The 14,973-nt window shown below is 43.1% G+C and overlaps 1 protein-coding gene across 1 annotated transcript in view; it reads right to left on the reverse strand.

The window, feature by feature from the left end:
* The window catches only part of LOC143012247 (glutamate receptor ionotropic, kainate 2-like), a 133,328-nt gene that overhangs the window by 31,892 nt on the left and 86,463 nt on the right, over positions 1-14,973 (reverse strand). The window contains exons 7-9 of the mRNA XM_076165290.1: positions 11,764-11,945; positions 9,249-9,302; positions 7,336-7,509 (exon numbers count right to left, since the gene is read on the reverse strand). Of these exons, the coding sequence (XP_076021405.1) occupies positions 7,336-7,509; positions 9,249-9,302; positions 11,764-11,945 (410 nt within the window). The remainder of the gene's footprint in view (positions 1-7,335; positions 7,510-9,248; positions 9,303-11,763; positions 11,946-14,973) is intronic.

A 14,973-nucleotide genomic window follows, 5' to 3' on the forward strand; every position in this document is an offset into this window, starting at 1 on the left:
GTGTATTCTACATGTTTTCTTGGCTGTATTTGAATGAAAATCAGATGTGGTCATGACATAACACAAGACATATTGGCTGCTATCCCTGCGTATATGATTTAAAATTGGAATAAATATTTGTAGAATAAAAAATGAACTTTAATAGCTGCAATTCAGATAATATGATCTTTTTATACTGTGTTTACATTACATATATATCTGTATTTGTTTTGACTTTTACATTTATGTAATGATTCACAACCCACCCACACACACACACACACACACATACTATGAGTGCATATACAGTTTGTATTTGTGTGTGGAAGTGAGGGTCAGGCAGTAGCTGAACAACAACGGATCCCAAGGCTATAAGTATGACCATGACACACGTGGCTCCTGCTGGCTGCAGTGGCCTCCGGGGGCTGATTGTACGATAGTGATCTGATGATGGTTGTAGTCCCTGATTGCACAGCCTTTTATAGTCCCATATAACATCAGCAGGCGCCTGCCTACATTACTGTCGAGGAATGCGTAGTGCGTGTGTGTGTGGGGGGGGGGGAGAGGGGGGGGGGCTGTGTGACTGTGGGACAGCGGCTATCATTAGGGATTGTTTGATAGCGCTCTGCCTTTCTATACTAGTTTAGGTGTAATGTTTGCTCTGGCCGTTCTTATGTTCTCTCCCAGTTTTTGTGTGTGTGAACATATCAACATGCTTGTGTGTGAAAAGAATCAGGGTACGCATCCAATCATCTTTTTAAATCCCCTTTTCTCAATCCCTCTTTCCGTCTGCCTGTTCTCGCTCACAAAAGCTTCTCTGCATCAAGGGCGCATTGGTGCTAATAATGTTGGTGCTGTGCCAAGCCCAGCTGGTGGTGGCCTGCACAGGGCATCGAGTGTCTGCTCTCCACAGTTGCTGCCTTTAAAAGGCTCTCTGCTGCCAACTGGGATCAGAGGGAGGGAGATCACACTGCCATAGTAAATGCAGGCAACCTGTGAAATGGAGAGGCTCACGCTCTTCTCCCAAATATCTGAGCTGGGCCAGATTTCTGTGCTGTTGTCAGATCAGAGGGAGAGCCAGATGACATTTAAAGGGGACAATTTAAACACATTTTCCAGTCCAGTGTTCTTATCTTCGTTTATCTTTTGTCATTCATTCTATCTTCTTTCTTATTGGTGTGGCCTCTTTCATATCTTGATGTTCAACTTACGCCCCTGACCATATTCAACATTTAAAAGAAGGAAAATATCAGAAACGTCCCCTTTCAGCTAAAATCAAGTGCATTCCCTTTTATTTACTTGAACAAATGGGGATTCCAGGCATAGAACAATTGCGTAACCACTGTCATTGTAGATCTAACTTGCACAGTGAAAAGCCATTCAGCATTTAAAGGCAAAGCTATATCTAGATTCCAAGTGGAATTTCAAAGGTTTATAGTATTTAACTCACTAAAAAACATTGTTTGGACAAAATGATGCATGAAAGTCACAGAGGGCTTTTCTTTATGATTTATTCTTTATTCCAGGCAGGCGAAACCCTTAATGTGATAAGCACACGCTTTCACAAAATTTAATGATTTTCAGGAAAATTATGTCCGAACAAGGTGACTGATATAGTCTCTTTTTTTTTTACTTATGATTCATCTTCTAATCTTATCCTACCATCCCCCTTCCTGGCTGCAATAAGAGCGATTGTGAAGAAGAAGCAAGGTGTCCTCATGACAGAGAGCGGCAATGATTTAGTGTTATAATCCCGCTGGATCATTTTAGAGATACATGGCAGCCTCTTACCGGCTCTGTAATCTGAACAATGGAACCTTTTACGGATTTCCTCAGCAGAGCAAAGACAGAAGTTCTGCATTAAACATTTAAAAGCTCAACGTATCTCCTGGAAAATGTTCCCAAATTGAACACTGTTATGCTGTAATGAGAGTAACGTCTCGGAAAATCTATTTTCTTGGGGTACTCGTTTCCTTTACGGCGCCCTGCATGTACATCTCTAACACGTTCTCTCTGCTACTTCATGCTATTGGGAATTATGACACTGTGGGAGCAGCGAGCTGATCTGAGAAGGAAATCCATGAAAACATACAAGGTTTCAGGGTAAAACGTGATAAGAAAACATGTCCTGAGGCAACAGTGAACATATTCCTATCTAACTAATCTTTTAACTTGATGTAGAGACATTTGGAGCATTTCAACACGTTCCCTAGACAGAATTCCATCAGTCAAATATCTCCAAAATGCCATTGACCTAGATTGGACTTAATTTCCTCAAAAACCATTTAATTTTCTAAATTTAACCGGCATATCCCTTTAATAGGTGGCTAATTAAGCACCGGATCTTCACTTTCTGAGCCGTATCAAACCAGAACTGATTCGCACGCCTCGTATCAAGAGCGTAGCTGCCACTTCACCGTTTCCACCATCCCGTCCCTCGCTGTGTGGGAGGCCCCCGCTCCCAGCTCTGTATATCCCTTAGTTTCATCCCTGTCTATCTTTATGTCTCCTCCTCCCCCCGCCGCTGCTCCTGCAGCTGAACACCATTTTCACCGCTGTGACTCTTTTTTTCAGAGGTCGACTGAAGGCAGTTTGCCGTGCTGCGTTATGGACAAATGCTGCGTTGTTGTTTTTTAACCATTGTCATTAGCAGTTCTTTATCCTGGGAAAGTCTGCTGAGCATGCATGTTCCATAGCTGATTTGAAGTTAAGTGTTGCTCAAGGGCAATAGCTGGTGATGGAGAGGAGGGTATTACTTACATTTGCTGACAAACTATACTTGTTACAGATTTTTCTTTAATATGTTTTTATGTTTATGTTTGCATGCTTGCAAAGTGCCTGGCGAGAGCTAAAGGAGTGTTTCCCCATCATGTCATTCTTATTATCCTGACGGCTTTGGATTCACCTATTAGTTGAGTCGGTATAATTGAAGGCCATTGAGCTCTTTGTTGTGGTGATTGTAATTAATGACATAAATGAATTTATATAGATAGATGTAAGAAATTCTTGGGTTTAAAGTGTTAGTGAGGCGTTCAACTGGGAAACTGTTTTTTTTTTCAATTAAGTCCAAGTATACACTTAGCTTGGTGAATGGGGGATTTAAAAGAATTACAACAAAGCATTAAAACAAAATATCTCATTAGCTGCAGGAAACAATTACATACAGATGGGACAAAATAATGCTGAGATTAGGAACTAAATGTCTATTGCTCTCTCAGTCCCACCTCTCTCCCCCCCTCTCTCTCTCCCTCCCTCCCTCTCTCTCCGTCTCGTCTTTCATCTGCGTCGAGGGAACCAAAGCTCTGCATAGTATAAATACGTGTGATAAACATGTACATGGGAATAAGCGGAGGAGATTATTATTCAAAGATTTCGCTTGTTGAATGATTTTCCCTGCCATTAGGTCTGTTTGTGCTTAATGTGTAAACATTTGCAGTTTCAAGTATTTTGTTTTGTTTTGTTGCAATTATACCTTTTAATTGATTTTGTCTTTAATTTGCCATCTTAAGAGTTTAAGCATTTAAGTTACTTTAAGACATTTTCAGAGCAGAGGAGAAATTTTTTTTGGCTTGTGAAAATATTAATTCTGCCCAGTGCTGTTTATAGAGCAGGTGAGAAGGAATCTCATCTCTCATCTCACTTTAATTGGAGAGCAGGCAGGAAAGGGAAGTGGGGGGGGGGGGGCAGGAAGGAGGGTGTGTGTGTGTGTGTGTGGGGGGGGGGGGGGGGGGGGGGGGGGGGGGGGGGGGGGTGGGGGGGGGGCTGAAATATCAGGTGGAAGATCCGTAGTTATGCGAGGGTCGGCAAAAACAAATTGGAGGGCGTGTGTTCTGTTTCCAGTTTGTATGTGTGGAGTTGCGACGACGGCCGGTCCAACAATCGCCTCCACTGACCGTCACCGTGACAGAAATGATGGGCTTCTCTTCACCTTTGTCCCGGGGGCAGATCCTTGTCAGACTGGCTTTCGCCGTAACCATTAACAAAGGTCAGGGGTCAAGAGAAAGAGCGAGTTGGCGTCTACCTTCCTCAGCCTGTGGTTGCTCTACACAGACTCCTCCAGGGGGGATGAGAGCCGGCAGGGTGAAAGTTTGCATTCAAGGTGGTGAGGAAAGCGCCTGAAGGTAGGAGTCAATAATGGATCGCACAACATTCAATTATTGAAGGCGTTTCCAAGAATTTGTATTTGAAACAGGTTGAAATGCTTTTACGGCCGCAGGAGAAAAGCACACTTTCAGGACTCCAGAGCGGGTCAGGGACTCCATAAGACGATTTGAAGAGATGAAGAGATCTTTGCAGTCATTTTCCATCACTAACAGGCTGAACAATTTTACAAATTCTCATAATTGTTGGATTTCCTCAAATGTATGGCAGGCTTGCACAGGCATAGATATTCTTCTTTCCTGTGTCTGTGTTACATAAGCCAGAAGATGAAGGACCAGGATGAGGAGTTCAGTCATGAGAGGTAATAATGGAGCTCAGGTTTCGTCCAGATTTCTTATTTCTACCTGCTGTCAGGGACGATTAAATAATACAAACCTAACACGCTGTGTTAAAAAGCTACGAATCACTTGACAGTTGAAGAGTCAACTGCCATGTGATCTTCATATCATTCTAAGCACGGTGTTTGAGTGGGCAAACGAAAACAAACGTACGCCGAGGGGAGATTGCTGTGTTGTGCGCATTTACGTGAAAAACAGAGCAAACAAATCAGCGTCTCCGGTCTGATTATTATGCATCCTTCTAGACGTGACACTGACACACAGAGCTAAGAGGCAGGGATGAAGCATGGTTTCAGTGGATGAGGGTTTTCTCATTATGCTGTGTTCCTTCAGACAACACTCCAGCCTCACCCAGGGCACTGTGTGTCACTGCGATTATACACTGCCCTGCATTAATGTGAGCCTGGTGGTGTGAGGAAACATGCCACGTTTGCTCTGAATGTCCATAACCTCCCCTTCCATTCCCATCCGCCTCATCAGCTCCTATCCTAGCCTCCGCCGCCGCCCCTCTCACCTCCTCCTCCTCCTCCCCCCCACCCTCCTGCCATCTCAGTCAATCCATCCTTCATGAAATCACAAGGTGACACAGATGACGTTGTCCTGGTAACCATCGCCGCACAACTGTTGCCTGGCCACCGAGCACAAACAAGCCCGGGAGCCCAGCGAGGCTTCTGTGCTTGTGGAGAATAAGAACAAGGTGTGGGAGGGAGGGCGGGAGGGAGGGAGAGAGAGAGAGAGAGGGGAGTGGAGGGTCGGGGGTGGAAGGTCACAGTGGCTGCTGCAGACCTCCCTCAGTTTAATTTAATCATACCCTTCAAACAGGCTTGCGGCACACAGCGGTGTCGTACACACGCAGAGCAAATCTAGAAATGAAGTACTGCTTGGCGGATTTGAGTCAAAAAGAAGCCCATTATATTTTGAATCATACAGATATAAGTACACTTTCATTTTTTTTTTTAATCTTTGGCAGAATTATTCCTCCACTGTGTATTTAAGCCTTCATTATGCCACTATAATGACAGTGTTTTTATATTCACACTGCAATGGTTTCATTCCAGTCATTGGAATCCTCTTAGGGTGGAATAATCTATAGTAGGAAATAAATCAGTGCCAGGATTTATAAATAGCACTCTAATGAAGCAGTTTATTAAGATTGCATGAGGCTTTGGACATATAATTTATTATTTAATGGAGGTTCTAGTCCAGTGAGATATGTATATATGCAATATAGGATCTATATGATCTTACAAAGTGATTCGTGCTGGGCTAATTAATCAATTCAACTTCCACCGCGCTGCTTCCTGCGCAGGAAATAAAACCCTAAGCGATAGTGATCTTTCGAAGGTAAACAGTTTCCTTGTTTTTGTGCACCAAGGCCACATGGGAAAATGCTACACACACTATTGTTTGAAGGGTGTAAAATTGTGAATTTATTGGGTGTATATTTAGAGGAAAGTGTAATGATGCGACTGATTGACAGGAATCGGGACGAGAATCAGATTTAAACCCTTGACGTCTTTGAGGTGAACACACCTCTCAGATTGCACGGATCTCGGCTTTCTGAAGCTCTTAAATCTGGCGAGAGGAAGAAGAACAAGGGAAGCAAAGGTGTGCGGCTGCAAGGGAAAATGCTGTGGGGGAGGTGGAGTGAAATGGCTGTTTACAACAGCTCGTCTAAAGAAGGACCTTGGATGTCCGTGCCGAGCTCCATTCCCCTTTTCACTTTCAAATAACCTTACATCGTGTTTATTTGGATGGCATCCGAACAAAAAAAAAAAAAAAGGACAAGGCCATAATTTCCATCCAAGTTGGCCCCTCTCTCTGCATGTGTACTGACAGATTGTCATATTTTGGCCAGGTTCCCAGAGGAGAGCGGGGAGAGACAGGAGGGCAGATAAACGGCTATTACCATTCACGCCGGCTCATTACTGATCATTTAGACCCGGGAGCAACACCCCCCAAACCTCCGCACGCAGCGTGTTTGCAACGCTCCCCCAGCCACCAGGAGCCCCACTGCCTTAGCATTGTCAAAGAAAGAGAATATGGCGATGTGAGTTTTTTTTCCAGCTGGTTTGGCCTCTCAGAGGCGCTGTTGGGCATTGATGCCTTTGCAGCTGCAGCAGCAGACAAATCATATTAAAGAAGATCCGCACACATCCGGGAAGGTCGCGGAACATATTTCTGTATAAATGTCAGCTGTTTCTGCTACGTGTCACATTATCTCTTGTCTTCTTTTCTTCAATGACATTCTAGCTATGCAAATATAACAAGCAATTACCATTTTCTGGTATTTTTCGCAAACTAGACTGAATGCTTTTGAGGAAACAACAAAACCTATGACACTACAGATTGTACAATATCTCCTACAGCTACAATTTGATGGCAGTAACGCACTATTAACATTGTTATAGTTAATCAATACGTGTGACTCCCATAAAAAAACACATACTTCTTGCCCATCACATTCAAAAGAACAGCGGCAATCTAATACGTCTCCGCTCCATCAAATACGGCTTAAGCGCGTAAACTGCTTTTAAATTTTGAGCTTAGAAATAAACTTCACCTTAGGAAATGTGGGGGAAAAGATTCTGGTGTAGCAAGGACTTGAATCCAGGCCCGTAAGGTCAAAAGGCAGACGTTCATCTGACCCATAATACGTCATCCACTGTCAACTGTCGTTCAATCACCTGGCATTATGAAGGGCACTTACAAAAAGTGCTCGCAAAGGTTCTGTCACATAATGTATAGCCTTCCGATCGATTAGGTCATTTGAACATACAGGAATGAATCACGTGTATTTTTGCGTGCACAGCATAACATGTGCATGATGTAAGCAGCTAAATATGTTCGTGTTTACCGTCATGAATCCATCCAGCAGGCCTGAGTCGGGTTTGGGCGGAGCTTGTAGCCGCTCCATTGACCACTTCTCAATGATGGACGACACCTGAGAGTTTTCTGTGTTGAGGATGCGGAACCCGGTCATGTTGACACCACTGTAACGATATGGTTCCATATCCAGGGCAAAAAGGTCCTGGAAGCACAAAGACAGAGTTTATTTATTTAGTGTTTGTTAGGGTTAAGAAAAAGAAAAAAGAGCTTTAAGAAAGAAATGAAGCTCCCAACTAACAACTAACTTACAACAACAGTAATAGGACACACCGATTGATGCAACTAAACCTTGGGAATGACTCTCAATGTGTCGTTATCACAAAGATCTGCAAGTACATACTAGGTTTGTACAGGGCATACAAGAGTCATGTCCTTTGTGTTTTTTGTCACTGTGGATTTAAGATTATTTTTTGAAAGCTGACCAAAATTGGGACCAAATTAAGAAATGCAAAAATATGTGACGAAAATACGTAAGACATAAAAATTTCCTGAATCCATCCAATTTTTATTCTTGACATCTTTATTACCAAATTTTGAACGTTATGTGAAGTAATACCGCAATTTCACTAATGGTCAAATAGGACTCATGATGTCAACATGTGTACCACCCTGTTGTCAACCACATTGCCTATTTTGCAGTGTACTAGTACTCTGCTCCTCGTAAATTAAACGGTTGTCATTTGAAAGTCAGATGTAGCAAGAGCAGGACGGTGCAATTGAAGGTACTTCAGGATTCATTTCATGGCGGACGGAAGCAGCACCTTGATTAAGCCAAGGCTTTCAAGGTTATGGGCAGGCTTTTGGTGGAATGCCATCTATCATCTGGAAGTGAAAGGACAACCCGATTGTCCTGCGTGCAGCACGTCTGGCATCTCACCAGGCAGATGTCTCAGGGACGCAACAACACAGTCGACAGAGCAACAGCAGGTGATGGACGCTGAATGGGGACGCCGTGGTTGAATGTTTGCTGCCTCAATCTGAAAGCAGCACGGATGGCTTGGTACCAGTATATACAGAAGCTTTGGCCAACATTGTGGCCTGGAACCTGCCAAAACACTGGCTGATGTTAAAGTAGGCATGTTTCCACAGTGACAAGCAGCAGCATGCCATCAAAACAGGCCTGTAATCACCATTTCACTTCCTTTCCCAATGACATACCTGCTGTCACCCACTCTCCTTTCCTCGAGCCAGCTTCTTATACAGATGCAAAGGGACAGTCGCAGTACATTTCCTGTGTCCTCATAAATGTCTTTGGTTTCGGCTCTCTCCAGCCTTTTCGCTCAGCCTCTCCAAACAACACAGTGTGCCATTTGTTTGTTAGGGCTATAATGCTCCAAATGGGTGACAGCCTCATCTGCTCAAGGCTATTATCTGAGCTCTCACTCTTCCCTCCTCTATGCCGCTTTTCATCCCGATAGTAGCGAGTAATCTTTGTAGTGGCTACATCAAAGTATTCGGGAAAACTTCAGTCTCTGCCGGAGTCGGTGGAAAATGTATCCAACTGCTTTTGTTTTCTACACCTCCTAGATTCCCCCATAGATAATTGAGGCGAACAGCTTGTCGGAGAACATCGGTTTTCAAGTTTTCATATGCAAATTCAAAGCACTGAGTCAGCTTTTCAAGGTCAGCCATTTCTATCAGGAGTAAAGACAATCCTGTCTCCCAAAAAAAAACCGATTCTTTCATAATGACAGCAATTTCACATCAGATTTTATTCAATTTCATTTTCAGATAGAGAGCTGCTCCGACAGATTACTTTGTTGATTCGAATGCATATAAACCATGATTGCCTCACTCCGAACCCACACACACGAGTTATCAGCTGACTGGACACTGCTGTGGAACAAAATAACATACAAATGGCAGTGGCAGTGCACTCACCAGGGTAGTAAAAATGTAATGGTAGTACTCCGTCATCATACCCATGGCCAGCGCCTGCAAGAAGAGAAGAGCGAGTAGTTACATGCATATGAGAGAGATACATACAGATAAAGAAAGAAATGTGTTTGTCACTTGTTGGTCATGGCTCATGCATTTATAATTGACTGAACCTGAGCGATCAAAACCGTAACATTGCCATTTCCTCTCCATGCCAAAAAGACTGCAATGTCAAATAAATACATACATAACAGAAGAAGTGATAGCTGATAGATAACAGAATAAGTAATGAAGCAAATTCTTACTTAAGAGCTCAAATAAGAGATAGAGACCCGTTTTGGACCGTTGGACCGTTGTGAAAGGGATTTTTAATTAGATATTTTTCACACAAAACGTGTTGTTTGTGTTGGTATGGTTGTGTTTATTTCACAGCTTCCTCTTTATGTGAATATGCAATAAACAGAAAAAAAAATGTCCAAACGCCTTGCTATTTTCAGTAAGCATGCTGTTAAGGGTCTTTACAGATTTAAGGAGCATTGTGTGTAATTCATTTGAAAGGAGACGTATTTTACAGATAATCATAGCTTTATTTGCATTTAGCAGTCTAACCAATGCTTTAAAGTAGAAAACATATATTTCTCCACTTTCTAATATCCTTCCCTTGAAGCGAAACTGTGCACACTGAGTGAAAACGTGATAAAAAGCCAGCATGCGTCATCCTTCCTAGCCTGTCCGATTCGGTTGGAGAGCCGCTGTGTTTTTAACTTTTTGGAACACCCGATCAGATAAATGAGGACAGTGGCATGGGCTTTCACTTTTTGCCAATCGCTGCATGAAGTGGATGTGCCTGTTGAATTGGCAGATTGGGAAAGTTGGGAGGTTTTGTCAGATGCAGCCCACCCATCGGCTTCACCGACAGAAAAGGATGTTTCTGCCAGTTTCTGACTATCCGACGGGAACTTCTGATGAACGGAAGGACCGAGGCAAAATTCAACCTCCTACTTGTCGAAAGTACAACATAATGTAGTATAGTGTAAGTCAGAATTCCGTGTCAGACCCTCAGGCAAGATCTCCGACCTCCAACAGTAGCCCATGAATGGTATGAGGAGATATGTTTGCATGTGGTGAGGGTTGCGGTTGTAGTTTATGTAAATCCAAGCCCCTGAAGCTGTGAAAGAGGGAATCTGGCCACTCGTCCACTCGCCTCATGCGTCAGGCGTGAAGGAGGGACGATTGAAATGTACTACATGATGATGCTAACAACAGAAGTAAAGGAACAATGAAGAATGGAGCTCTCAGGGCAGTTCAAGACTTATAGATGTGGCTTTCTATACATTTATATATTTTGAAGGAAAGTAACACAAATCTAAATCCCAAAATGTAGCGAGTAAGACCTTCAGGAATGTGCTGGAAAAAGCATTCGGAGCTCCTTATATACATATACACAGTATTCTGCAGTAACTCACCTGACGGACGGAAAAGCGTGACAGCCAGTGTGAGGAGGAGCTGCGGCATAAGTGATGAAGGCTGCATCCTCAGCTCATCCTCACTATTGCAGGTTGCCAGCAACAGCAAAACGGAGGATGCAGCCTTTATCAATTATACCCCTAAACTATGGAACGCACAACTCCCAAGATATCGGGGAAGCCATTTTGTTAAATAGTTTTAAATGAAAGCTTAAAAAGCTCCCTCTTCAACTTCAATTTTAATCAGGACCTTTCTTGGCATATATGAATTTTTATTTCCAAATTCTCACTCCTAATGAATTGAATATATTCTATTTATTTGCTACATTTTAATCTTTGCATTTTTCCATCTAATGTGACGTAATTCGAATTGCATTTCCTGTACGAAAGATGCTATATGAATAAAGATTTGTATTATAATTTGAATTATAATGATCTGCTTTGTTATTTAGCACATACATAAGAAGAAACAAAACCTAAAAAAATAGAGTTGTGATAAGACTTCAGCAGGATCTTCCTCTGCTCTAAATAACCTGCCTTTGTTAAATGAATTTAAAATGCCTGTGAGCAGAATTAGACTTTCTAATTAAAAAAAGCCTATATTGTGCAATGAAGTGCAACCATTATGGCGAGTCAGTAATGGAGATCTAATATTCTACACAGAGATTAAAAAATGCACTGTGTTCCAAGTATCCGAGTCATTTCCATCACTACTTACTGAGTACGTAATAAAGGGAACATATACAGGATTATTGCTTCCGCACATATACATTATGTATGAACTGAGTATTGAGTCTACAGTTTGATGTGGAGAAATTATGTAAATTCCAGCACTGCCGTCAGATCAATTTTAATTAATTTCAGTAACTATACGATAACGTTACTCATCTTACCGGCAAATAATAAAGACGACTGCTCCATCGTTCTCACCTTTACTACCGGGGCTGTTTACATAGTGAATATATTAATTAAAATTTGAATAGCCCCCCAGGTTTGTTATATGTAAATAAAGTAATTAACTGTCATCGGTAATTAGACAGGTAGGTTCAAACCTGTTTGAGTATCCACGCAGCCATCTCGTGTCCACAATCGAAAATGACATGGAACTCCTTCGCCTTCTTCATCTCCTTCAGAAGTGGCTTGGCATCCTTGGTCTCTGTGGGCAACTGTCGAATCTTCAAACGAATGTTGTATCGTGACGGTGCCTTGATCAGCTCCTGCAGACGTATGAGACCTGCAGACCAAGATGATACACACACTGAAAAGGAATTTCGAAGCTGCTGCGATATAGTATTTGATGTGTTGCATATTTGATTAAGATGCCATTAAAACCAACTGGATTCAGGTTTACTCTGCAGAAGAGGGCTCCTATGGATGCTTTTTTTTTGCTAATCTGCTGTCGACTGATCCTCCTACTCATGTTTGGCAAGCAAATAAACTGCAATAGAACCTATCAAGAGAATTTAGCACAAATCCAGCACATGGAATTCTTTTCTACCAAAGACACAAAATAGAAAGAGCCTCCTACAGAATTCCTTCCAAATGATGATTCACCCGTGCCTGCTAATACCATACAGTGGAACGGAATGGGTTCGGTTATATCATGATGGAAAGCTGTGGTCAATGCTGTCTCTCCTTTCTCCCTCGACACACACTTGAGAGGTGTTCTGATGAGAAAGCCTCTGTTTTCCAAGTGTGTACCTGCCCCCAGGGAGCCCGGAGCCGCCGTCACATATTGAGCTACAATCTCCACCTTTCATTTCTCGTCCACATGCTCAGGTAGAAGGCTCTCCGGCAGATACTGTGATGAGATTACAATGACTTTCCCCCTCACCACAGAACTTCAGAGTCCAGGGATGAAAGAGGCCGGATTGATGGGAGAGATGATTACTTGTCATGGATATAAAAATGGATGGAGTGAGCGTAGTTGGAGAGCGAGAGAGATAGGATTTTTTTGTGCCACCACTTTGAGATGGATCAGCCTATTTTTTTTTTTTAAATGAAGTGCTGTGTGAGCAGTTTAATGGTCTCTCTGTGAGTGGGGCCGAGTCTCCCCAGGCCTATGGAAAGATTGGTGTGAAATAGGAACATGCAGGTCTTGTTGTGAAAAGAGAGGAATACTAAATTTCTTAAACCTTCTCTTTCATAATCTCAATAGATCCTTCCTCTAGGGCACGTCTCCCTCCCTCTGTTTTTGTTCATACTGACACTTTGGGAGGTGTTAAGCAAAAGAAAAAAATATCTGTCTGGGGAGCTCAGCGTTTGGGAAACACTGTCAGTGTAGATGTTTGTGGGCTTTAGCTAATGCTTTCAGACTTTCCCCCTGGATCGTCTAACGGCTGTGTGTGTGAATATTTTATCCCCTCCGATAGTTTTTCCTGCCAGCCGTCAGATAGGCTCCAATCAGCAGCTTGGTGCCCTGGAGCATGAAGCTGTGTGATTACAGCCAGGGACCGAGCGGGCGCGGTGGGGGAGGCTACGCAGCTACACTCCTCACACTGGCTGTCACGCTTTTCAGGCCGTCAGGTGTGTTACTGCAGAATGCTCCCGAGAGGCGACCCGATCCAACCATATCTGACAGAGAGAGGTGAGGGGTCACCTTTAAAAAAGACCTCTGGCATCTTATGAACGTTGCTGTTGGAAAATGAGAACGGTAAGGTGTTGCGCTCCAAGGTGGAAAGTGGAAAAAGCAGTCAGGTCGATGAATCAGAATAATGTGGCAAGTGGGACGAATCATTGGGATATCATCCAAGGTTAAAGTCCGGTCACTAGAGCGCTGTAGTGAAGGAGGCATAATGAAGTATATGATGCTGAAGAAACAAAAGCCGGCATTACGTCTCGCAGCAGTAGTTTCAAAGCAACTGCACTTCCTGTTTAGTCTTAAAGACATTTAGCCACTCATCCAAGTAGCTTCGGCAGTTCTGAGTCAGTGGTGAGCAGAGACTCTCTGAGAGTCATTCATACCTTAGGGGACAGGTGACTTGTTGGTTCACATAGTGGTCATATGGGGTCGTTGGGAGTCTGTTTGCATTGTTTCTACCCAAACAAAAGAGCCGTTTACTTACACCAAAAGGTCAAGGAACACTTCTCAAGACACCAATGTGTATACTTTGAATAGAGAAGACTATGAAAGAGGGATTAAGGAAGCCATCGGATTATCTGAGGAGCCAAGCAAACATCCTGATATAATACTATTTTGCGAAAAAAGCAGATGAAATATTTGGAACACGACTCGAAGAGAGAATATGCGCCGGTTTAGACACAGACACCAATGACTCAGAACGTGGATGAGAGACAAGACGTGTTCAAAACAACAAATTCAGCTGCCTTGAACTATTCCTGCTGGATAAGAAACAAAAGTGTTTCGGTGCTAATAACCCATCCCATCAAAAGAACACAAAGGTCTAGATCACACGTTTCAGACGCTATTTAGAATGTCAACTCCCTAACGGAACTCGTTTGTTCAGAGAGGAGCATGAATTCATTATACAACCTGTCTCAAATGTAAGCCTCCTCTCAGTCACTCTAGCTAATTTAGCTACATTAAGTTGCCAAACACATCATGCCAAATAGCTCATAAATTCTGGATGAGGTTTTGAATATTGTTATCTTCTCTCCAGCAGTTCCACTTTACTTCATAAAAATATCCCAGCACTCAGCCTGAAATATGACTCCGCTCTTAAAATGAGCCACTTTACCAAGTCACAAGATATACACACACACACACACACGCACGCGCGCACACACACAGAGACAGACACACGCACGCACGCACGCATGCACGCACGCACGCACACACACACACACACACACACACACACACACACACACACACAAAATGGCTCACGGACACATTTGATAGCCACCCTCAGAGATCAAGAGCCTCTGTGTGTTATTAATGGCTGTTGTCAACCCCCACACACTACAGTTCTCAATCGCATTAATATGAAGAGACAGTGGGTCATTCTGGGTAATGTGGTTCTCTCTTTTTTTTCCAGCTGCTGCTCACTCTCATGATGACTGACGTGGGCAGCACCTGGAGGACCGAGGCGGAACAGCAAGCTATTGATTTCTGAATTAACTTGACAGGTTACAAAGCACACACTGCACCCTGAGCAGCATTCTAGCTGACCTGGTACTTCTTACTGCACACTTCAGGGTCTAAGGGGTTGCAGGGGGTTGATGCATGGTCATCATCGCCGTCATTACCATACTCACCCACCAAAAACCACTTCAACCCAGAACCAAAAACCACTATAAGA

This window comes from Genypterus blacodes, unplaced genomic scaffold, assembly GCF_046128005.1.
Source record: "Genypterus blacodes isolate CSIRO-AG114 ecotype Tasmania unplaced genomic scaffold, CSIRO-AGI_Gbla_v1 ptg000143l_1, whole genome shotgun sequence".
NCBI lineage: Eukaryota > Metazoa > Chordata > Actinopteri > Ophidiiformes > Ophidiidae > Genypterus > Genypterus blacodes.